We start from the raw sequence: 26,162 nt of genomic DNA on the forward strand, positions 1-26,162 counted from the left end.
TGCTGGCACGTATTCAGTCAGGTTTCCCCTTCACCTTAACGGCTGTACGGGCTGTCGTCAGGAGCACTTGGTAGGGGCCTGGGAGAGAAAGAATCTTTATTCATTGATCTCACATATATTTTATCACCCGGCTTAAATGGATGCACGTTACCTTCAGTTAAAGGTGCCTGGACTTGCCGCACCCTCTCATACAATTTCCCCGCCTCCTGACACAATGCTTGTGCGTATTTCAGTGTCTTCTCATCATTCCATATTAACGCTGCCTTTTCTGGGGTCATGGGAGGCTTAGTTCCTGTTGTCATAGACCGCCCCATCAAAATTTCATGAGGGTTAAGTCCTGTATTTCTATTCTTCTGATTTTGCAGAGTGTACATTACTGAGGGCAGTGCCTCTGGCCATCCGAGACCGTTTTGCTGACAAACTTTTGTCAAAGTTGCTTTTATTCCCCCGTTTGCTCTTTTCACCATACCCGAGGACTGAGGCTGGTAACGGATACACAATTTCATATGGAACCCCAAGGCTTCCTTCAGTCCCTGTACTAATTTATTTGTAAAATGGGTTCCCCTGTCACTATTCATCCCTTGGGGAATTCCAAACCTAGGTATAATTTCTTTCATCAATATGTTCACCACAGTTCTTGCATCATCTCTCCTAGTTGGATAGGACTCCGCCCATCTGGAAAACACGTTTACTATTGCTAATATATACTGTCACATACCCCATGACGGGTTAAAGAACTAGCAGAAATGGAAAACACTTTGGAGACCAGTATTGCTATTAACTAATGGTATTTATTAGTAACTACGGAATACAGTAATATGAATGCAAATAAATCAAACAGGTCAGCAATGATTATATATAAGTAAGTGTGGAAATATATGAAAACTAAGCTTCTTCAAGTCTATGGTAAATAGGTAGTCTTACGATGATGAGTAAAGTTCAGTTCAGTTCGTGGTATTGAGTAGTGATGGAGGAAGAGGGAGAGGGGGAGAGGTCTGAGTCTTCAGATGAGCTGACGCCGTCAATCTTCCCGATGTCCTCCAAAATCCTCTAGAAGTCACCAACTGTGACTACCACAAAGGGGACCGTTCTTCTGTGGTGGAATTATCAACCCAGGAGAAGTTTGGACACACGAATAACTCCCCACCGGTCACACCCTTTTCACACTGCGAGAGCCACTGATTAATCCTCCAAAACCCACCTTTTCTGGGGGCACAACAAAGCTCATTCAGTGTCCAAAACCATGTGTCTATAGGTCTAACAACTGACCTTCTATTTATCTCACCATGTTAGATAGATAGATAGATAGATAGACATACTTTATTGATCCCGAGAGAAATTATGTTTCATTACAGTTGCACCAACCAAGAACAGAGTACAAACATAGCAATACAAAAACCACAAATAATCAAATAATAATATGTAAACCATGCCAGACAGAAATATGTCCAGGACCAGCCCAGTGGCCCAGGGTGAGAGGAGCTGCAACGTTTGATGGCTACAGGCAGGAATGACTTCCCATGTTGCTCAGTGCTGCATCCTGATGGAATGAGTCTCTGGCTGAATGTACTCCTGTGCCCAATGGTATAAATGATGTTACATGCCGACATCGGGTTAGCAGAGGGAGGGATGTACACAACAACCACAATTGCATGTGAGATTTCCCTTGGCAAATAATATGGCCGGAGTGCAACAGCAAAAAGTTCAATATCCGGGCTACAAACACGTTCCTTGATCGTAATATGATGAGGATTGCACCATCTGTTATTAACCAGCACAGCAAGCCCCCCTCCTTTATGCTTACCGCTCTCAGTGCACTTCCGGTCAGCCCGAACGGTCTGGAAGCCCTTTATGGAAACGTTTTGGTCGAGTATGTTGAACACCAACTGTCCATCAAGCAGCTCCTCCCTTCTCTCTCTGTAAGAACTTGGAAGCTGCTAGTGCCCTTGCAAAATTGTAAACAAACTGTGAACAGTCTTTGCCTCTCTCTCTCTTTTTAACAAGGTATCTGTGTTCCAGAATACTCTCTCTCTCTTTCAAAAGCACAGTTCATAGGGGTAATTCAGGACCCCGTCACAATACTTAAAACCCTCTTTCAGCAGGCATATGTACAAAGTCAATTGCAGGTTTTCAAAAGGCATTTCCGGTTGTGGCAGGTGATCAAATCTAGCGGGCGCCTTTCCTCTATTGTTTTGCTGGCAAACTAAACAAGTTCGTGCTATCTTCTCGATAGTTACTGTTATTCCTGGGGCATACCGTTGTTGAGTGATGGCGTGCTGCATCCTCCTCTGCCCATGTGAGCCTGGCCATATGCCAGGTGAGCCGGGGCAAAAATAAACTATGCGGGCACACTTCTCGGGCGTCTCGGTGACGCCATAGCCCGGTATTCTGGTAACATGCAGATTTGCTCCACGCACATTTCTCTTGCTGTGAGGCAAGATTTTGGGCTTCCTGCAGCTGCTGAACATCAATACACACAGGGAGCTTCTTCCCTCCTGATTCAATTCGAGGGGTCTGTAGCACAGGTTGTCGCTGAAGACCCACCTGTTTTGCTACCAATGTCTGCAAACCGAATTCCATTGGAGACCTCATACTCGGTTGAGGTGTGTGCGTCGCACTTAATCTATACTGCATAATACTAAAACTCTCATGCTCTGTCTGTGACCTCCAGTTAGCGCAAACAGTGCATTACAGCGGCATTTCTTTTGGCTAAATCGAATTAAAATGTGCTAACTTACAAAATGCAGGCAAAGTTCAGGGACATATATTCACATAAAATCGCTCATTCCCCAAAAATCAACAGGCTAGCTTTCACGCGACACCCAATCAGCCATCACCGAAATCAGGACGCGACAGCCTGACGCATGCGCACGGCCAGCCTCAGCAGCAACACCTACCGGAGCAAAAGGGCAGGGCAGCTCTATTTCAAGGGGTCACATTCTGCTAATCACCATCAGCATGTGCTGGATTGGGACAGATCTAATTGCCACCCATCAATATGAGATAATTAAATCTTATTGTAATGACGTACTTCGAGTCACTCATAAAATCCTTTGCTGCAGTCAAAGGACAGTGGTGACTATATCACATCCATTTAGGAGAGCGCCAACCAAATCATCAAGAATAATCAGCATCCTTTGGTATTACTGCTTCGTATCTTCTATCCAGCATTAGGGTAAAATAATGGTCAACCTAATTATGCCACGTGAAAAGGGAAGGGTGACATTATGGTCAAGAGATGACCCCAAACGTTGTCGGGAAGAGAAAACAAGAATCGGATGAGGCCAGGGATGCATGACTCCAGGATCAAAGAGTCAGGACAAAAAAAGATGAGAGAAGAAGAGACAGAGGAGGAGAGACATGCACGTCTCCAGGATCAGAGAGAATACTGAAAGCGGCCAGTGAGTGAGTGGGCCAGTGAAGGAGTAGTGATTTGAGGCTTTGACTCGAGAGGATTTGACGAAAAGAGGCGGCGGACGAGCTTGCTCCCAATTAGTCTTTACAATGCCTCCTGAGACGGTGATGTGCCTCTCATGTGAGATGTGGCAGTCTTGGGGGAACTCCCCTCTCCCACAGAGACATATCTGCCAGAAGTGCATGCGGCTGGGCGATCTGGAAGACCGTGTAAGGAATATGGAGCAGCAGCTGGATGACCTTCAACTCATAAGGGAGAATGAGGCAGTCATAGATGAGAGCTACAGGGAGGTAGTCACACCTAGGCTGCCAGAAGCAGGTGGTTGGGTGACAGTCAGAGGGGGGAAAGTGAAGGTGATGTGACAACAAACCAAGTTATGAGAAGATTGATACTGATGAGAGAGATAAGGGAGACAATGGAGAAGCGTTCAAAATGTTAATGAGAGAGGAGAGAGAGATAACGGAAGAGAAACACAATTAAGAGTATTGACAGACCGGTTGCTTTGAACCTGAACTGTTTGAAGTTTGATGGACAGGCGATACCCCAGCAGGAGGATAAAAAGAACAGGTTTGCTAAGGCAAGACACACACCACGAGATCACGAGATAACAAGACCCTGGAACAGCGGTGTGCCCCCACAAGTTGGTGGAAGTTTGGAGGTCTGGTCGCGGGAACCGACCATAGATGCACAGAGTGAAAAGGTACGATCGGCGGGAACCTGGTGTGTGTGTCCGCCCTTGCCTGGGTGCCGGCTTCACTGCGGAAGAACGGTCGTATCCGGAACGGAGGGGTCACAGTCGGTGACCACAGAAGACATAAAAGGGTTCACCCGAAATCTAACTGAGAAGAACATCAAGGTCTGTCTGAATCAGATTTGCATATCATCCTCTCTCTCTCCAACGGCACAACAGCGATTACTGCGAACTGTACTAAGCTGAACTGAACTCTGCGTCACTTGAGACTGATCATTTTACCCCTAGACTGCGATAGAGCTTGTTTGATTCCTACTACCCTAGTTCTGTGTACGTGTGTGTTTTATCATTGCTAACCTGTTGCATTTATATCCTTACGATTAGAGTACTGTGTTACTTATTTCTTTAATAAAACTTTCTTAGTTCCAGTAATCCAGACTCCCAACTAAGTGGTCCATTTCTGCTGGTTTGGCAACCCATTTACGGGGTACGTAACAGTGAGTACACAGGTAGCGCAGTGCACTCCTGTAGCCATTCCCCTGAATAATAAGTTTATCGTCCTGGATGACCGACTAGGTGTGAGCCACGGTGGCAGGGCCTCTGGCACTGAGTCTGACCCTGTGGTGAAGAAGGGTGGGACGGAGAAGAAGAGAGCTGTTGTCATTGGAGACTCTATAGTCAGGGGAGCAGACAGGAGATTTTGTGGACGTGAGAAGGACACCCGCATGGTTTGTTGCCTCCCAGGTGCCAGGGTCTGGGATGTCTCTGACTGGGTGCACGAACTAGGCAAAGACGTTACATGGCTGCAGGACAGGACGTGGCTGGGGTCTTGAGGCTTCGAGACAGGCTGGGGTCTTGAGGCTGGAGGCTTGGGGTCTTGAAGCTGGGGGCTCGGAGACAGGCTTGGGGTCTTGAGGCTTGAGGTATGGACTCCGAGCCAGAGACTGGGCAAGGACCCAGAATCTGGGACTTGACTCGGGCTCGGACTCCAGAACTAGGTGAGGACAAGACAAGGCTACAGGACTGGACATGGCTTGGGTGAGGAACTCCTGAGTAGGGCAAGACACGAGGACAGTTAAAGGCACATGGACAGGACTCGGAGAGGACTGGACTGGACGAGGGCCTTCAGGAGCACGGAGCCTTGGGCTAGAAGAGACGGGAGCACAGAACACAGAGCCGGGACCCCTCCTTGGGAACAGGACATAGGGCCGGGACTCATACACAGAACGCTGAACATGAAGACAGATCTCAACACAAGGTGGCGGCAAATGGCCGGACCCACCTAGTGAAGGCGAAGACACAGAGACAGTTCCCAACACTAGGTAATGGCAAATGGCCGGACCTACCTAGCGAAGGCGTGGACACAGAGAGACAATTCCACACAACGAAAGACAGTTCCTTATCTTGACCTAACAAGGCTCCGGTCTTGTTCCGGCGGTAAAACTTTAGGGATACAGGTGGGGTATACAGGCAGGGTATCCAGGCAGAGAGTCAAGCAAGGGGGGAAAGACAAGGAGGGGAGCAGAACAGTCCAGCAGGGAATCCCTGGTTTGCAGAGGTATTTATGTCTCAGCCCCAAAACGAGAATCATGTGCCTACAACAGAAACTGGGGAAAACCAGAAACCCTGGAATAAGGGACTATGGACTGGACCGTGAACCGGAATACAGACTTCACGGACCGGACCATGACAGTTCCATTCAGGCACTACCCCCCTTTCAGCAAGGGCAGCCCCTTAATTTAATCCGGACTCTACCCCCACTTCAGCTAGGGCAGTCCCTTATTTAACTCGGCCCTCTAAGTTAGCCTTTCTTCGGATCTTGCTCAATGTAGATCCCATTTTTGTCACCCGATTCTGTCGTGGAAACACTAACAAAGAACTTCGAGTTTCTTTTTAAGAGTTTATTAACATGATATCATGGAGAGTCTGCAGAAGTCTCCACCACCACCAGAACTCTGAATTCTAGGTTATACAGAGCTCATATTTATACAGCAAGACAAACAACTTCACATAACTTTGTTTAGCATCCCACGGTCAGTACAATATCAATCGCTTAAAAGACATGTCAATTATTCTCTCAGCGCGAGTATAACAGTCCTCTTTGTTCCCTGTTATCAGGGCTCAAAATTTACCCCCAGACGCATCCTCCCTCCTGGTTCCAGGGGCCTAGTATCTTATTAATTGGAGTTCCTGGCATTGTGCTTATCATCCAAGGTTATTCTCAACACGCATCAACAGTCTTAAGCCCAGCTGTTCCAGAATGGTCAAGTATCCCATCAGATACTAGTTTTAACCATTTCTACCACAGGCAGAGAAACAACTCCTTATCATACATATGGTAAGGTGGATTCTTTCAGATTCAGTACAAAATTTATCACTGATTAAGCTGACAACCTAGGTTTGTGATTTGTGATTTATCATGGAGATAGATGCAAATGTAATTGTGTGCCTATGGGTATCAGCTACCAGTTGATTCTGGGTAGTTTGGTATCACTGGTATTGGTACACGGCTAGTCACCACTTAGGAAGTGCATACCTCTTCATCAGTCAGTCACAACTGAGGATGAATATCTGTATTAATGTGCAGTGGGTGATGTACCAAAGGAGACATTTATTCTCTTCAGAGAACCTCATGACAGGATGCTTGTTGTTTGGGGAAAGTTGTTTCTCCAGGGATCTATCTAAATCTCTTGCTCTCTCTATTGGTGAAAAGATCAGAATCAGGATAGATGTTTTCGGTAATGTCTGTCTCTTTCTCTACAGAGAGGGGTCAGAGATGTACAGGAAAACTAAATCTATCTTTGTCTTAGGAAGGATGTTCTCTCTATCTCATCCCCTCTCCCTCCCTTCCTCTCCCCTCTCTCTCTGCTTCCCCCCTCCCCTCCCTCTCCCCCTCCACTCCCTCCTCCCCTCCCTCTCCCCCTCCCCTCCCCCCTCTACTCCCTCCTCCCCTCCCCCCTCTACTCCCCCTCCCCTCCCTCCCTCTCTCCTCTCCCCCTCCCCTCCCCCTCTCCCCCCTCCCCTCCCTCTCCCCTCCCCCCTCCCTCTTCCTCTCCACCCCTCCCCTCCCTCTCCCTTCCCTCTCCCCCTCCCTCCTCCTCTCCCTCTCCCCCTCCCCTCCCTCTCCCCCCTCCCCTCCCCCTCTTCTCCCCCTCCCCTCCCTCTCCCCCCTCCCTTCCCTCTCCCCCCTCCTCCTCTCCCCCTCCCCTCCCTCTCCCCCTCCCCCTCCCTCTCTTCCCTCCCGCTCCCCCTCCCCCTCTCCCTCTCCCCCTCCCCTCCCCCTCCCCTCCCTCTCCCCCTCCCCTCCCTCTCCCCCTCCACCCCTCCCTCCCTCTCCCCTCCCCTCTCCCCTCCACTCCCTCCTCCCCTCCCCCTCCCTCTCTCCCTCCACCCCTCCCCTCCCTCTCCCCCTCCACCCCTCCCCTCCCTCTCCCCCTCCCCCCTCCTTCTCCCCCTCCCTCTCCCCTCCCCCTCCCTTCCCCTCTCCCTCCCTCCTCCTCTCCCCCTCCCCTACCTCTCCCCCTCCCCTCCCTCTCCCCCCCTCACCCCCTCCCCTCCCTCTCCCCCTCCCCCTCCCTCTCTTCCCTCCCGCTCCCCCTCCCCCTCCACCCCTCCCCTCCTTCTCCCTCCACCCCTCCCCTCCTTCTCCCTCCACCCCTCCCCTCCCTCTCCCCCTCCCTTCCCCTCTCCCTCCCTCTCCCCCTCCCTCCTTCTCCCCCTCCCTCCTCCCTCTCCCCCTCCCCCTCTCTTCCCTCCTGCTCCCCCCCCTCCCCTCCTCTCTCCCTCCCCCCTCCTCTTCCCCTCCCCCTCCCCCCTTCTCCCCCTCCCTTCCCTCTCCCCCTCCCCTCTCTTCCCTCCCCTCGCCCTCCCCCTCCTCCCTCTCCCCGTCCCCTCTCCCCGTCCCCTCTCCCCCCTCCCCTCCTCCCCCCTCTCCCAGTCCCCTCTCCCCCCTCTCCCACTCCTTCTCCCTCCTCTCCCCTCCCCCATGCTCCCCCTCCCCCTCCTCTCCCCCTCCTCCCTCCCTCCCCCCCTCCCCCCTCCTCTCCCCTCTCCCCTGCCCCTCCTCTCCCCTCCCCCTCCTCTCCCCTCCCCCTCCTCTCCCCTCCCCCCCTCCCCCCTCCTCTCCCCCCCTCTCCCCTCCCCCCCTCCTCTCCCCCTCCTCCCCCCCTCCTCTCCCCCTCCTCTCCCCTCCCCCTCCCCTCCCCCTCCCCTCCTCCTCTCCCCTCCCCCCTCCTCTTCTCCCCTCCCCCCTCCCCCTCCTCTCCCCTCCCCCTCCCCTCCTCTCCCCTCCCCCTCCTCTCCCCTCCCCCCTCCCCCTCCTCTCCCCTCCCCCCTCCCCCTCCTCTCCCCTCCTTCGTCTCAGGGAGGGTTATACAGTACTTTTTCACTGTTGGGCTGGTGAGCTATCTTTATCTAGTGAGAGAAATTGCCTCTCTCTTTCAGCCTGGAGAGAAGGATTGTCTCTGCTTTTCGCTGTCTCTTTGGAAAGAAAAGAGTTGTCACTCGGTGTCTTCGGAGACACCTGGTCTCTGGGATGAAGGTCTCTTTCTCCAAGGAAAGGAGGTCGTGTGTGTGTCTGAGAAAGGAAGTTTTGCATCTTTTTCTCCCCTCTCGGAAAGGTGACGACTCCATCTCTCTGAAGAGAAAGCTTGCCCTTCAACGGAAGGTTCTGCTGTTCTCGCTGTGGGCGCAGATTCCCCCGCCCTTTCCGGAGCGAAAGTGAAACGAACGCAGAAGGGAGGAAGGCTAACCAGCCGACGGTAGAAGACCGAGGGTCATGGGCCGGACGGGGAGTTCATTGTGGATCGTGTCGGCGGTGATCGCGCTGATGGTCCTGGTGCCGCTTTCAGGTGAAAACCGGATTGCGCTGGGGGGGTGGGGGGAGTGCCGAAGGAAGAGAGATGACTGGCAGGCCAGGCTAGGCCGGGCCGGGCCGGGCCGGGCCGAGCCGAGCCGAGCCGAGCCGAGCCGAGCCGAGCCGAGCCGAGCCGAGCCGAGCCGAGCCGAGCCGAGCCGAATCGAGCCGAATCGAGGCCGGGGAGTCGGTGAGCTGGAACCCAGAACCGTGTTTCGTTATGCTGCGCTTCAACCCGCGCAGTTCTTCTTCTTCTTGTGTTGTTTTATGGTGGTTGGCAAACCAGTTTTAAGGTGCATTACCGCCACCTGCTAGACTGGAGTGTCAATCGTTGGATAAACAGGAAGGGAACAGAATTGCATATTCTATTCTATATTATATTCTATTTAATAAACCTGTCTTTCAGATACTTCATGATACAGATCTGGATTTCTCTTGAATTTTCACTTAAAATGTCTTCTATACCCACATCAGTTTTTTTTGTTATCTTAAGCGCTCCTATCATCTTCACTTTCTTTTTGATACTTCTTACATTTTATCAATACATATTCAACTGTTTCTGGTTGATTACAGTGTTCACACAACCCAGTTGGATGTTTCCCCATTTTGTGTAATGTGTAATTAAGACTAGTGTGTCCAACTCTCAAACAACTGATGATCACTTCTGTCTTTCTATATCCACTTGACAATCTTTTGTATCTGACTTGCCTCTGTATTTTGTACAGTTGTCTCCCTGTTTCACTCTTTCCCAATGCTTCTGCCATGTCTCCTCAATAGGTGTTTTGATAATGCTCTTGACTTAGCTTTGCTGAGATGGATCTGGACCTCTATTATAGACGATTTGAGCAATTGTTTAGCTATATTATCCACCTTTTCATCACCCTCCACTCAACAATGAGCAGGAACCCAAAGAAAGCTTACTTCTACCCCAGTTTTGGTCAGTGTATATAACTTGCATAAAATATCCTGTCTACTTTCTGATTTTCTTGATTTGATTGAGGTTAATGCAGATAAACCGTCTGCACAGGTTACAGCCTTTTTGATATTATTTTCTTCTATCCAAGATTATGCACTCAAAATTGCCATTAATTCTGTTGTATACACTGATAAGTGGTTTTGATGTTCTTTTCCTGATATTAGTTTTGCACTGAGGAATGTAGACTGCAATACCTGTGTGGCCAGATCGAGGGTCTTTTGATCCATCCATACATAAATATTACAAGTTCATTTCTAAAATGCAAGTCTATATATTCGTGTGCTATCTGTTTGATTCCATAGTTAGACTCTTTACAGATAAAAACCTGTATGCATTGTAAAGAGCCATGGAGGAACATCAGATACTGGAACTGTAGGGCTATATTCCATTTCCTGTAGACCATAGTTTTGTGCTGCTGCACCCCCGATCCATCCAAAGCTATTATAACTTGACTTATTATGTTCCCAGGAGTCTTTCAATATAGCTTTAGCTGGATGTGAGTAGTTATGTCCCATGATGTTAACACAGTAATTTAGCATTAGCTTTATTCTTCTAAGTCTTAATGGCATTTCCCCCATTTCGACTTGAAGAGCTGATATAGGTGATGTTCTGAATGCACCACTACATATCCAGCATTTTTAAATTACTTTCTGCAGCTGACATGTATGCTACAATTCCATAATCCAATGTAGCCCTCATTAAGGCTTGATAAATATTTAATAGCGATATACTGCTCGCACCCAGTCCTGTCGGGCAAGACCCCTCAATAAGTTATTTATTTTTTTACATTTGTTTGTAATATTCTCGATTTGCTTTTTCCATGTAAGTTTCTCATCAAATAACAAATGAAGGAACCGAATCACCTTTACCTGCTCTAATTTTTGTTCATATAATTTCACGGAAACTGGTTTGTGACTTCTTGAGAAACATATCACTTGTGACTTACTTGTAGCCAATTTGAAACCCCATTTATTTTCCCACTCTTCCACTTTATTTATTGCATCTTGCATTTTCCTTTGTATATAAATTTAATTTCTTCCCCTCGTCCATAAAGCCCCGTCATCTGCATATACGGATTTCCCTACACTATGTTCAACTTGTGCAAATATGTCATTTATCACTATGGAAAATTGTAATGGACTGCAGACACTACCTTGTGGTGTTCCATTTTCAACCAAGTATGTCCTGGAGTATTCTGTTTCTACCTTGACTTGATTTGTTCGACCAAAAAGAAAGTCTAGAACCCAATTATATAATTTTCCTTCCACCTCTAGTTCTTTCAATTTAATTAACACTCCCTCTTTCCAGAGCATATCGTATGCCTTTTCTATGTCAAAAAATACCGCCAAGACCATTTCTTTATTTGTTTGAGCCTTCCGAATTTCAGATTCCAAGCTAATTATTGAATCTATTGCAGTTCTTCCTTTACGAAAACTGCTTTGGTAGGGAGAAATAAGATTTCTTTTTTCTAGAAAGTATGTAAGCCTATCAGTTATTATTCGTTCCATAAGTTTACCTAGCTGTGAAGTTAGTGCAATTGGTCTATAATTTGTTGGGTCTGATGAATCTTTACCAGGTTTTAATACTGGAACACTAACAGAATGTTTCCATGCAGTTGGTAGTTTACCTATTTCCCATATTTTATTAAACAGTCTCTGTAGAACTAGAAATGCACTTCTTGATAAATGCTTCAGCATTATACCCCATACTTGATCCTTCCCAGGAGAAGTTGGCCGTGCATTCGTAATGGCTCTTTCTATTTCTGTTATGCTAATAGGTGTATCCAGCACTTCTTCAGATGTTGCTCTTTTGTCCGTCATTCTGAATTTTGCTTAAGCCTCTTCTCCCTTTGCTGTCTAGCCTCGACCATCAAATTCTCTAAGCTATGTAGGTTTACAAAAGCTTTTGCCAATATTGCTGCTTTTTCTACATTGTTAATTGCCATTTTGTCCTTACTTTTTAGCACAGGATCTCTTTACTACTTCTTATACCATTCACTTTCCTTATCCCTTATCATGCCCCATATTTCGGACAGTTGAGTTTCTCTTCCAATTTTGGTACAATACTGTCTCCGAAATGCTTGCTTTGCTTGTCTGATTGTTTTCCGAACTTCTGCTTGTGCTCTTTTATATTGTATTAATATTTCTACCGAATGTTGTCTTTTTAACATTTTAAATGCTTTATTTCTTGCTTTTATACTTCTACTACATTCACAATTCCACCATGGAACATTTTCCCTCTTTCCTGTACCTTTACTTTTCGGAATTGTTTCTTCTGCCGAATTTATAATTGCTGTGACCAATTTGTCATTCATTTCTTCTATATCTGATATATTTTCATCTAAAATCTTTGTGCATCTTACTTCGCTTCTTTTTTGAAATATCTCCCACTCCCATTCAGTTTCCAGCTTTACACTCTTAAATCCTACATTTTGTTCTATTTTAACCTGAATCCTTGTGAGTAAGGGATAGTGATCACTTCCTACTGTAGTTGGTTTTAATACATTCCAAGTACTGATTCCTGTTAATTCTCTACTTATAAATGTTAAGTCTATTGCAGTTTCTGTGTTTTGGGATATATTATATCTTGTACCTTCTCCATTATTTATACATGCCAGTTTTTCATCATCGAGAAATTCTTCTATCATTAATCTGTTTTCATCCACATTTTTACATCCCCATAGTGTACTGTGTCCTTTGAAATCCCCACACCTTATTATTTTCCCTTGCATTATACCACCCACTTTGTTTAATGTATCTTTGCTTAGTCTTCTACATGGATTATAATAATTTATTATTACCAAGTTTTCTCTGCCTATCCATATTTTGATTATTATTGATTCGTACTTCTGCCCTGTGTTGACTATATTATATCTGGCTATAAATAATTGCTACTCCTCCACCATTGCCATTGCTTCTATCCCTCCTAATTGCTGTATATCCTTGTAAAACAAAATCTAATTGTGGCTTCAACCATGTTTCTTGTATACATAGAATCTGAGGTTTTTCCTTAAGTTCTGATACATTTTTTAAAATTCTTGACCATTTACCATAAGACTCCTTGCATTCCATTGCAAAATATATATTGCCATTAAGATCCCGCCTCCCCTGCCTGTGATCTGTTTGATCCTCCATTCAGCATTTTTTCAACTGCTTCCCACCTAAGCCCTGTAATACCAAGATATTTTTCTGCAGACTTGACTATAATTTTAATTTTTTCTGTTCTTTTGTCTGTTTGCACTGAACAGTTAATTGCATCTACCATAAGCAGTATGAAATCTTTTCTATTCATTGTCAGTGTGTCCTTATTTATCATATTACAGCCCTCACAGTTCACTGTTATTCCCTGTATTTGTTTGCTTAATAACTTTCTCCTTTTCAGCGAAACCTTTCACTGCCTCAGCGTAACTAATCCCTTGAGTTACTTTAACATATTGTATCTCAGCTGCCTTCTTGCTAATAACTGTATTCCTCGCTACAATTGCAACATTTCAGCCTAGCTCCCGCCTCACATCCCGTATTCATGTTCTCCAGCGCATCTCCCACATCTTTGTTTCCCTCTGCAGACCGCCGCAATATGCCCAAATTTCTGACATTTAAAACATCTTAAAGGCGGTGGTATATATATTCTGACTTCATAACACATATACCCTAAATAAACTTTAGTCGGCAATCTCACTTCATCAAAGTTGATCATTACCGATAAACTATCGTACTTTTTTCCTTCTCTTGTAACTGTCAAACGTTTGGCCTCAATAATCTTTGCTTCTTTTATGTTCTGTTTAATCTCATCCATAGTAACTTTTGTTGGTATCCCTGAAATAACTCCTCTTGTCCACTTTCTATTGTCGAGTATTGAGCATGGTACTTTTTGCCATCTATTTTATTTAGTCTTATCACTTTGCCTTGCTGAGCACTATCTCGACATATCACTAATAGCGATCCATTTCGTAATACCTTGGTTCTTTTGACTTTGCCTATAAGTTTGTTAATTACCTTCGTCACATGAATCAGGTTCCAGTTCCCGAAAGATGCCCCGTATTTGCTCAGTTTTATAATTGCTTTAATCTAATCTTCTTTCCATTCTTTTACTATCCTTTTTCGATCATCCTCGACCCCTCAGAATTTGACTGCTCATACCTCTGTTTTCTTTTCTTACTCTTTACACTCCATTCCTCTTTCCCGCCATCTTCCATCTCTAACTCACTTCCCAAATTGTCACTTCCTCCTGCCATCCTCCGTCCATTCACAGTCTAGTTGTTTAGCCAACTGCCTTCGTCTTCCGAAAAACCAGCAAAAATCCAAAGCAAAACACTGCAGGCGGAACTCCAGTCGTCTCTCCAATACTCGACCCCTCCACTACACCCAGCCAGCAGCCCCAGCCTACGCAGTTGCCTCTCACAGTTCATTTTATCTTCCCAGCAGGTGATCTATGATGCACTGAGCGATCAGCACTGCCAGGTTGTGCTTTGTAGCTTTCTTTACTTTGAGAAATTATTCATAAAAATATAGACAGGAAATATGCCATAATCAGTACATTTTTTTTCTATACATGCATTGTGAGTTCAACCCAATATATTATTTTCTTTTAAGAAAGTAGCAATGTCACTCATGTTTCTTCTTAAAACAGCCCACCACTTGAAGTGTTTGAAGGGCTGTTACACAGACTTTTAGTGGTCTATGAAGAGGGGCAGTTTGTGTCTGTATTCCTTAGAGTTTTGAAAAAAGAAATGTGGCTCTTAGATTTATGAATAAAATCCTGGGGGGGCGTGCTTGACGGGGTGGATGTTAAGACATTTCCACTTGTGGAAGTGCATGGACAAGTGGGTAGAGGTACAAGATAAGGGGTTGGTTATTTACATTGATTTGTTGGTAAATTGGTTTATTATTATTGCGTGTACCGAATTACACTGAAAAACTTTGTTTTGCATCCCATCCAACACGTTTCATCACATCAAATCAGCACATCAAGAAAGTACAAGGGGAAAGCAGTATCAGACTGGAGAATATAGTGTTGCAGTTACAAAGAAAGTGCAGTGTAGACAATATGGTGCAAGGCCATGGTGAGGTCAGTTGTGAGATCAAACCTCCATCTCATTGTACTAGTCTGATAGAAGCTGTCCTTGAACCTTGTGGTACATACTTTCAGGCTTTTGTAGCTTCTGTCAGATAGGAGGGGCAAGAAGAGAGAATGTTCAGAATGAGTGGGGTATTTGGTTATATTGGCTGCTTTACCAAGGTAGCAAAAAGTGCAGATAGTCTGTTGAGGGGAGGTTGGTATGCAGATTAAGGTGTGTAGATATTTCTGAGTGAAATGAATCTCTGAAACTCAGAAGGTGGTAGAGGCCAGATCATATATAGTGGAGATATGTAAATATCTGAAACATTTGAGTATATGAGGGCTATGGAAAGCTTGCAAGGGAGTGGAGTTGAGGCCAGCATAGATTTGCCCAGATCATATTAAAAGGGGAACTTTTGAGGGGACTGGTGGCCAACTCCAACTCCTGTTTTTTGTGTTCTTGACAGGACTTTAGACTGTGGTATTTCATTGTAATGCCTTTGTAGTGGCTGTACTGAGATGCAGTGCTCACAAATTGTGTTTCCCTCTTCTCATCTACTTTATTGACACCCTTAATGTGGAAAATAACCTGAAATGATCATTGTCATGTTACTTCCATTTTCTTTAGTTTATGATTTGCAATGACTCTTTGGAATCTCACCTGAGTTCAGAGTTGGATCAGAAACTGTGATGACCTAATTAATAGTGAAGTTAAAAAGAGATAGGATAGGGGGAAATAACATCTTGCAATTATACGCGGTAAAATATTTTAAGGCACAGCTCAGAAAAGTGTTAGCAAACAAATTGTGCTTTGAGAAGCGCCTCAGTCTTTTTATTGTGCAACAGCCACAAGCCATTTTAAAAGGTGTCTTCAGGTAAGAAAGGAGATGTTTGTGTTTGGACTTCCAAAGCTTGGATCATAGGAAGCTTAAGGTACAATTGTCAGCAGTGGAGGAATTATAATTGAGAAGTGCAAGATTCTAGAAAGTGAGGAATGCAGGAATCTTAGCTGGTTGTACGAATCAGAATTAGAACCAGGTTTATTATTGGCCAGCTGGTGGCGCAATGACATCAGCGCCGGACCCTGGAATGGAGGTTCCCGGGTTCAAATCCTGTCGGGGCCGCTCCCGAGTATGCTTTCCATCCGTGCTGGGTTGTGTGTTGAGATCGCAACTCAACCTTGTAAAATAAAGGGAAAATACTGCGAAATGTCTGTGTGAGGAGTGGCGAGCCACACAGTCTCTCTCTCTCTGTGCCTTGTAAAGGCATGAAAGAAACATAATCATGCACCGACACGCACACGCACGCGCCAAAAGAAAAGAACCCGGTTTATTATCACTGGCATGTGACAATGGGAAGGAACTCAGAGTTAAGTTGGGGACTGAGGCATGATGTGAAAACAAGTATTTCATAACAAAAATATTAACTTAAATATTGGAATAGTTGGATAAATGGTCTATAATGTTTTCTATAATAGCTAAGATAAATGTATGCACAATTTTGTCCAATTCACTCAGTTATATATTTTGTCTTAAATTTATAGAAGGAAATTTGAAGCTGAAAACGAATAAAGGTCCAGTGGAAGTAATCCTTCACAAAAATAGCCTTCTGCAGTGTGAAATTGCCAACCTGGCTGGGATCTCATTGAACCCAAAGAATTTAGGCATCTTATGGGTTTTCAGTCAGGGTACTGAAAGAGTAAATATCCTTATGTATTCTAATGGCAACATAACATCTCAATGGGAAGAAGCTGAGCTGTCTGCAAACGCCATTCAAAATGGAAGCATGTCACTTTTACTGAGAAATGTTACATTGAAACATAGTGGAGAGTACAAGTGTGAGGTTGTTATTCCACCAGATTATAAAGAATTCGTGATGATGAAGCTTGAAGTTTTAGGTAAGTTGATTTATTTCACATAACTGTAAATTATACAGTGGCATCTTATATGTAAGTTTGTATTTTAGTGAAAATATTTTTGGAAACAATGTTTTGCCTGAGTATGAAAGCAAAGTTCTACATTTATTGGCGATCCTAATTAAGGACAAAAATTATTGGAAATAATATCAGGTAGAAGCTATGAACTGAAAGACAGCCGATGTCTTAGTTTGATTTTGCAGAATAATTTGTGCTTGTGTTTTCTAATCTCATTTTTCATAATGGTCTGAACGTAAATGTTGTCTCACATGCTGATGATCCTTTACACAACATATTTGTGCAAATGATCGAGTTACTTCAAATGCAAACTTGCAGTAGTTCAAAATCTTTGCATTCATCATTTCAAATGAATTCAAGTTTAAAATAAAATATGATCAATGTGGTCATGGATTTCAGTCATGGAAAAGCAATGATATAGATGTTGGAAATCTGCCACAAAACAGCAAAGTTGAAGCAGTAAAACAGCATTTATGAAGAGAGAAACAACAAATGTTTTGGACTAATGCTCTTTCATCAGAATGTGTTCCATTAGCAACAATATGTCAAATAGTGCACTGTTCATTATTGTGTCAGTCAATTCTGCATTAAAAGTGTCAATCATGGAAGGGAGCATTTCCAAAGAGATGTGCGGAATTCAGAAATTACACAACTCGAGTAAGGATAATGTAACCTATGAGTAAATGTGCAATGTTAGCTGCTTCTTTACATGATACGGAATTAGGTGCTAAAAAAAATCCTTTTTTTGCTGTGCAATTGGGATAGATTAAAAACCTGCATATTAGCAGTCATGAAATTTTATATTGTCAAAGGTGCATGTATCTAGTGGAGCTGCAGCTCACAGCTACAGTGACTTGGGTTCAATCCTGCGGAATTGCACGTATTCCCTGTGACACTAAGAGGTCCTTCCAGGTGCTCTTGTTTCCTCCCACATCTCAGTCGTATGCTGGTAGGGAGATTAATTGGCTACCGTTAGTGTCCAAATTATTATTGACCCAGCTATAGCTATGATGCTGGTTTTAATCTAAGCTGTCTTCTGCATTGTTCTTCTATATAACCCATTCATTCTTTTGTCCTTCTCCTATCAAATCATTTCTCAGCTTCAGACTTAAGTCTTTCATAATGATTTTAGCCTCTCAATTCTACTATTTGTTGATGGTGTCTATGTGTATCCAGGCATATATGTTTGATGTAATCACTGATTTCCAACTTATTTCCTTACAGTTCAATGCCATTTTTATTGTATACAGTAGCTTTGAAGAACTATTGTAAGATTAATGTACAATTTTTGTGTTACAGCACAACCCACGGTGACTGTTGTTTCCAGAAAGGTTGTGGAAGTTGGCAATGGTGGCGAGATGTTCTTGGGTTGTCATTTGAATGGATATTATCCTTGTGAAAGCAACGTGGAATGGTTTCAGTCAAGTCCATCACAAAGTAAAACAAAACTGTTAACAGATCTATGCATTACCCCACCAGTCAAAAATCCTGATGGAACATGCAAAGTAACCGCTGAAGTTCGGTTTGAACCTCAGAAAGAAGACATTGGCAGCAGTTTCGGATGTCGTGTGACACATAAGACTTTTGCAGAACCATACACTGTGAATGCTGCAGTGACTTTGAAAGGTTAGCTGTAGTACACTTGCTTTTTTTTAAAATTAAAATTTGAAGTTTGGAACTTTTAGTTAAGTTCCCATTGAGAGTAACCTTGGTGGATTGCTGCTGTCTGTTTTAGGCCATCTCTTGGGATCCAAGAAGTCTTGGCTTGGCTCTGATTCTGTAGCTCATTAGGTGACTGATAAGCCAACTTGGGATTTGTTGCCTTATTGGGATGGATAGGTACTTTCCACTGTGGGGGAGAGAAGATACGCTTTGCCATCATTTGTACTGGATTTTCATATGATCTTCTGGTTCAAGGTTCTCATTTCCACCTAGAATGCTCTTTCTCCACTTTGGGGAATCGTGGGCAGAGATTCCAGAAAATGCCATTGCATTTTTTTCTCGAGACTTTGACAGTAACCTTGAATATTTTCTGTTGTCCACCCGGTAAATTTGTCTCATGGCATCTTGAAATGGAATGTCTGTTTTATGTGTGAGACCAGAATGAGGTTGGGGCTGGGGTTGTAGTTGTAGTTGTAAAATTTACTTGGAAAACAAGTCTGATTTTTTTTTAAAGAAAATTTCTTTTCACGTAAAATTTTCAAAGGCTTTTATAGCATTGATTAAACTGAATATTAACACAGATTATTTTGGTGGATCTTTATGCTTACATGTATCCATGAACTCTTGCGCAGGTGCAAGTAAATTTAAATACATGTGTATTGTTGATAGTTATTTTGCCAAAGTGTTGTGCATTTTATGGGAAGTTTCTCACAGTTGCTTCTTTCATCCCATAACTTCACTATCCTTTTTAATCAGGCATTAAGTTTTTTGACAATTGTGTAACTTCAGAGTTAATTTTACTCGATTTCAAAATACTTTCACTTTCATAAATATTGTGGAAGTTGGCAACGGTGGAAAGATGCTCTTGGGTTGTCAGTTGAATCATAGGTAGAAAGTAACAAAATTTCTTTCTTTCTCTTTATTTCCTGTGGGTATTTCCTTTTATTAATGGACTTTAAATTATTCCATGTTTCAAAATTGTTCCTTAATGACTAGATACTCAACAAAAGATTACAGCTGCTAGGAAAAGACTTTGAAGTGACCATCTTGTAAATTCTTTTGCACTTCTTTTTAACAGAAGCAGAAATTCGAATATCCAAAAGAGCAATAGTTGGAAGCGTCACTGCAAGCATTATCATCTCTGTATTGCTACTAGGAATAGGAATTTTTCTTTACATGTGGTACATGTACAAAGGTAATGTCTGTGTATCAGTAATGAATTTGTAGTTACTGACTCAGAGGAAACTTAAATTATTGGGATGGGACACAATAAAAACAATGCTTTTATGCTAGATTTTATAATTTTCTGGTTAACCAGTGCTGCACAGAACTTGCTACAGTTTTGAGATTTTCATTTATTTCATTTGGTATTACTAAATGTGAATGTTTAGTCTTTGAATTGAAATTAATTGTGAAATGTTACTGTAAGTTTATTTCATAGTTTGAATAATTTTCATGAACTTCTTGTGTAGAATCTTTTCTTGAACTCTAATAGTTTGCTTTATAAAGCTGCATAATGTCACTGTTGCTTTTGCATTTTATTGTTGTACAATTAATTTATTTCACTGATTCAGCGAGGTTACCAATAACCACTGCTTAGTTCTTTTGGAACTTATGTGAATTGAGTAACACTTACATGGGAAGGAAATTCTAAGGATTAAGTTGTTAATTGAGGAAATTGCTATTTGTTAAATTAATTTGTTAACTGCTGCATTGAGGAAAATGATGTTGATTTATTGTTTTTAAATTTACTATTTAGTGCCGAATTTATATTTTGCTGGTAGCACAAGGAAGTCTTAGTTTTTTTAGATCTTTGAGCAGTCCTTTTGATCAGTTGGAAAAGCCACCAGTGTGTTTCAAAGTGCTTCCAATGTAAACTGGACAAAGTACGCTTCAAAAAAACCTTTGTGTAGACTGGCGCAATGTGCTGTCTCTAAACTGTACTGCAGAATGTGAATGTACAGTAGATGCGTTATTTTTATTTCACATGTATATTTTAAAACAGCAAACATATTTTGAACTCTTCTCATATTTTGTGTTTTGTTACCTCACTTCTGTGTGGCACATTTTATGCTTTTTCCACACCTTAGAACTGCAGCAGAACTTTGAACAATGCTAGTAGGCAGCCGTTGATCCCAGGGGATCATGGGTTTGCGCCTCTGGTGGACTGTGTCCTCTCCAGGGAGCAGGCCTGGGCAGGAAGATTTGAAGAACCGGCTGTTGCCTATGCAGTGGGTTCCCCCTCTCCACGTCACTGATGTAGTTCAAGGGAAGGGCAAGTGCTGATACAGCTTGGCACCAGTGTCATCGCGGAGGCTGCCAGAGTGAAATTGTAGACAGCATCAAACTGCCTTAGGGCTCCGGATTTCTTCCTCAGGGTTTACTCCCGAAACCTTTCCCATGGGTGGGTATGGCTGCAAGGCAGTGGAGGTTTAAAATCAGAGTTTTCCTTCTCCTAGTGGGCTGCCGTCCAAGGCTGATGAACCCTATTGAACATTGCTATTGCCCTATATTTGGTCCCACTTTTACAGGGTGTTTGTTTTTCTACATAATTTAAATTTGCACTAAGTTTATACATTTATGTTCCTTTTACGTGGCCTTGATTTGGTCGTTATCTGTCAGAAATGCTGATGCCACCTTAGGAATTGTCATTTATGTATTTGGTGTCATGGGAATGTAACAGCAGCTTGTAATCATTAAGCATTGTCTTTAAGCTCATCCTAGCAGAATGAGCCATAATAAGGCTGCAGTTCACCTAGCATTGATCTAATTTAACTAAGACCATTAGACAGAGGAACAGAATTAAGCCATTCATCCCATTGAGTCTGCTTCACTATTCCATCATGGCTGATATATTATCTTTCTCAACCCCATTCCCCTGCCTTCTCCCCATGAACTTTGATGCCCTGACTAGTTGAGAACCTGTCAAATTCTATTTTAAATATAGCCTATAACTTGGCCTCCATGGCCATCACTGATGAAGAATTCCACAGATTCACCACCTTCTGGCTAAAGAAATTCTTTCTTATCTCTGTTCTAAAGAGATTCCTTGTATTCTGAGGCTGTGTTCTCTGGCCTTCGACTCCCCCACTACAGGAAACATCCTCTCCATGTGCACTCTGTCTAGGCCTTTCAATATTCAATAGGTTTCAATGAGATCTCCCTCATTCTTCTAAACTAAGTGGGTATAGGCCCAGAGCCAGCATCTGCTCCTCATATGGGATCCTTTTCATTCGCAGGATCATTCTTATAAACCTCCTCTGGACCCTTTCCAATACCAGTAACTCCTTAGATAGGGGGCCTAAAATTTCTCACAATACTCCAAATGCAGTCAGACCATTGCTGTATAAAGGCTCAGCATTACATCCTCCTTTTTATATTCTAGCCCTCTCAAAATGAACGTTAACATTGCATTTGCCTTCTTTACTGTTGACGCAACTTGCAAGTTAACCTTTAAGGAGTGCTGCATGTGGACTCCCAAGTCCCTTTATATCTCTGATTTCTGAAATTGCTCACCAGTTAGAAAATAGTCTATGCCTTTATCCTTCTGCCAAAATAGACTTCTCGGCACTGTGCTCTGTCTGCCACATCTTTGCCCATTCTCCTAATCTGCCTAAGTCTTTCTGTAAACTCCCTGCTTTCTCAACACTACCTCTCAATGTACCTTCATATCATTCACAAACCTGGTTACTAAGCCATCAATCCTATCATCCAGGTCATTGACATATAACATGAAAAGAAGCAGTCCCAATACTGACCCCTGTGGAACACCACTAGTCTCCCACTGGCAGCCAACCAGAGAAGGCGCCCCTTTATTCCTCCTCTTTGTCTCCTGTCAACCAGTCAAAATTCTATCCATGCTGGCATCTTTTCTGTAATACCATGGGCTCCTATTTTGTTTAACAACCTCATGTAATATTGACTTCTGGATGGCAAACATGAAATATGATTGAAATCAAATAATAGTATTTGACAATCAAACTTGAGTCTTCACTAAAGCTTGTTCATCCTAACTGATATTAATTTTCAAGAGAGGTCAAAGATAATTTTGATTAATCCAGGTTTATATTTCTTTTTTTTTCTCTCTCAGTTCCACCCAAGTTATCAGATATTCAGTTGCCAGCTCGAATTATACACCAAGAACTTGCAGAGATCACTTGCCATGTGTCTGGATTCCGACCTAATAAGATTCATGTTTGGTGGTATTTGAAGACACAAAGTGACGCTAGGGAGAAATTAATTGGCGAATTCAAAAGATATCAGATGATAGGAAGGTTTTGGGGAAAAAACAGGATACAAGAAATAGAGCTAGGAAATAAAACTCTGGTTAATTGGAAACACCGCACACCAAATTTCCAGGACAATGATGATGGAACATACAGCCTTTCTAGCACTGTTGAAGTTTATCCTGATCTAACAATGGATGACAGAGTAGAAGTCATATGTAGAGTGTGGCATCCGACTGGAACAGAGGAAAAACATATCTGCTTACGTGTTGATGGAAGTAAGCATTTTTTGAATCAATATAAAGTCATTGCTGTATTGGGAGACTGTGGGCATGTCATATTTAATTTGTGCAAATGTTAGATCTCCATTACCATTTATGATTAAAATCAATAAGTACCTGTTTGTAGAGCCCGGAATTTACAATCTTGGATTTTCCAATTTACTGTGTTGATGTTCTTTACTTTTCTTATGGAGTTCATGTTATTCATTTTTAATTGCATACTCTGCTTTCAAAAGAGTTTGAAAGTTGACATTTTTACTGTTGAAAGTTGCTATGATGTATTATTAAGTTATGTGAGAATAGATCTTCTGCCTAGCAGATGGATTAGTTTTATGTACGTACATCCAGTATAGTAAAATAATTTATTTAAAGGCATTCTTACACAGTTATAGATAATATATGTGCCACCAAGAAATATAATATAAGGAAATAAATTTACTCCACTTTTTAAAATGTACAATATACGAAAATGGATCTGGAACCAGGACTATAGGCTCAATGTGCTGGAGGACCTCAGCAGGTCAGGCAGTGTCTATGGATGGGAATAAACAGTTAACGTTTCAGGCTGAGATGTCGACTGTTTATTCCCATCCATAAATGCTGACTCCACCAGCACATTGTGTGTGTTGCTCTAGATCTCCAGCATCTGCAGTATTTCATGTGTCTAGGACTATAAGCTCAGAAGGATGAAGGAAGTATTGTAGCAATGCCTTAGATAGGGACTGAGATAGTACCTCTATTGAAGTCCATAAAGCACTTCCACTCCAAAAGTTGCTGTCAGGACTAGATCAATTTGAAAAGTTAAACTAAAATTTAAAGAATTTTGTCAGGATTTCTGTATTTTCTCAGTGTTAGGAAACGTCATAGCATTTTACAGCCAAAGGAAAACTTTTGAAATTTAGTTAGTTACAAAATTGGGAACAGGTTGTGGAACCAAGGTAAATTATTGGAAACTAAGATAAAGTGAACTTCAAGGACTAGTTGAACATCGGGACTGGTTTGTGGGCTGAACGACCAATCTTTTGCTTGACTGTCCTTGATGAGATGATCATTTTGCTAATTTGCCCTGAAATGCAGAGCTGCACCACTGAGTCTGAAAATTGCGGCATGTGAAAGAGAAATTAGAGATACTGCATGAAGCATACAGGATGTCAGAGGAGCTCAGCAAGTCAGGCAGCATCTATAACGAGGAATAAACAGTCAATGTTTCACACTGGGACTCCTCATCAGGACTGTAAAGGAAGGGGGAAAAAGTCAGGTTCTGATTCTGGTTTCTTTCTCCTTTCTTTCCTGTCCTGATGAAGGGTCTCAGTCCAAAACGTCGACTCTTTATTCCTCTCCATAGATGCTACCTGACCTGCTGAGTTCCTCCAGTGTTCTGTGTGTGTTTCTCTGGATTTTCAGCATCTTGTGTTTATAAGATAGGAATAAATTAGAATGGGAAAATTGGATGGGGACTAGACATGTTGCAAAGAAAGTTAAAGTATTTCAAGCCTGAAGTATATGTGCAGTTTAATTTCTGTATTGTAAATGACTTTTCATTTTATGAATTTGATATAAATATACTATAACATTTTCTGAAAGAGGTTATATACAAGTTAAACTGATTTTACTTTCTTTTTCTCTTTAGTTGCTCCTAAATTGTCCGACATAATTATACCTCATGTTGTGCAGCATAACAGTTTAGTGATGCTGACATGTCCAATAAATTTTTTCAAGCCCCGTCCTTTAGTAATCAAATGGTATAGAAACATAAAAGGGGAGAAATCACTCCTGATGGACACCGAAGATGAAGTAACTTCCTCTGTTGGCCGATATTCTCATAATGTGAAAGAGTTTAGTTTTCCTGGCAACACTTACAGTGTCTACAGCATGTTGACCTTTAAAGCAACAGTACAAGAAGATGATGGTGATGAGTATTTCTGTGAAGTGGATCACGTGAGTTTGAAACATCCAGAAGAAAAATGTATTAAGCTGGATGTAAAAGGTAACTCGGATTCTAAGTTCTTGATAGTACACTTTTTGTTAAAATGCATAGTCATCTATCCTTTGTTAACATTACTACGAGATATTTCAACCAGAGACAATAAATGATATTTCACTGAGGTATTTTTTTACTGACTAATACTTTCAACTTTAATCATTTATTACTTGTATCTCTGTGGCATCCGTGTAAATCCCAGTTATTATAAATTGTGTTCCTGTGATTCCAGCTTTCTTTGTATGGGATTCTTATTATGTTTTTAAAAAGGGAGAACATCGTCAGTCCTTTAGAATATATTTAAGAGAGACAAATGGTGAAATAATAAAGTGCTAAGTTGTGATGTCAATCTAACTGAATCTTCCATGATTCTGTATGTGTGTTTTATTACGCCATATGATTCAAGTTCCACTGATTCAGCCCTTATAAACAAAACACAAGCAAATTTCACATTTTATAGATTTGTGATAGGGAAAATCCTTAGTTTTGTATTCTACAGCTAGTGTATTCTACATCTGAAATAAGAATACTTGATACTGGTAGTGAACATACAGTAGTTTGTGAGATAGTTCTGTTCTAACATCTCTGTCTCAAGAGCTAGCTGATAGAACAGGTGAAGGTTTTGATTTCAGGAATTTTCTGCTTTAACTTCCTTCCAGTGAACTAGTTTTTTTATTATTAAGTATGCTCTACTTTCAGTTGTAATTCCTTGGATATTAATGTGCAAAATTGCCCCTGCATTTTCTACATTACAAATTATTGTAATGTAGAAAATGCAGGAGCAATGCCAGGGATGTTTATTTCTTCCTTCTTTGTGTTTTATTTCATTACTTATTCTGATATAATTTAATGCCGCTCACTACAAGCAGATTCAGATTGCTTATTGGTTGAACTATGTATAAGATATGTTAATTAGCACTTTTGAACACCATCACATTTTTTTCTAAAGTTTAGGATATCCTATCCTTAGAATTACATTCAAGATTACCATGTACCATTCAAATACATACGAGTAATACAGTTGAAAGTGTCATATTTTGACTGTGCTGTTAAGCACATTACTGATCTCACAGTTCAAGTGGAT

The 26,162-nt window shown here is 42.4% G+C and overlaps 1 protein-coding gene across 1 annotated transcript in view; it reads left to right on the top strand.

The window, feature by feature from the left end:
• Window positions 1–8,472: 8,472 nt before the first annotated feature.
• Window positions 8,473–26,162, top strand: part of LOC134353707 (uncharacterized) — a 32,169-nt gene continuing 14,479 nt past the window's right edge. The window contains exons 1-6 of the mRNA XM_063061993.1: window positions 8,473–8,956; window positions 16,539–16,892; window positions 18,228–18,554; window positions 19,669–19,785; window positions 22,681–23,094; window positions 24,728–25,084. Of these exons, the coding sequence (XP_062918063.1) occupies window positions 8,884–8,956; window positions 16,539–16,892; window positions 18,228–18,554; window positions 19,669–19,785; window positions 22,681–23,094; window positions 24,728–25,084 (1,642 nt within the window). The 5' untranslated portion in view covers window positions 8,473–8,883. The remainder of the gene's footprint in view (window positions 8,957–16,538; window positions 16,893–18,227; window positions 18,555–19,668; window positions 19,786–22,680; window positions 23,095–24,727; window positions 25,085–26,162) is intronic.

This window comes from Mobula hypostoma, chromosome 11 (assembly GCF_963921235.1).
Source record: "Mobula hypostoma chromosome 11, sMobHyp1.1, whole genome shotgun sequence".
NCBI lineage: Eukaryota > Metazoa > Chordata > Chondrichthyes > Myliobatiformes > Myliobatidae > Mobula > Mobula hypostoma.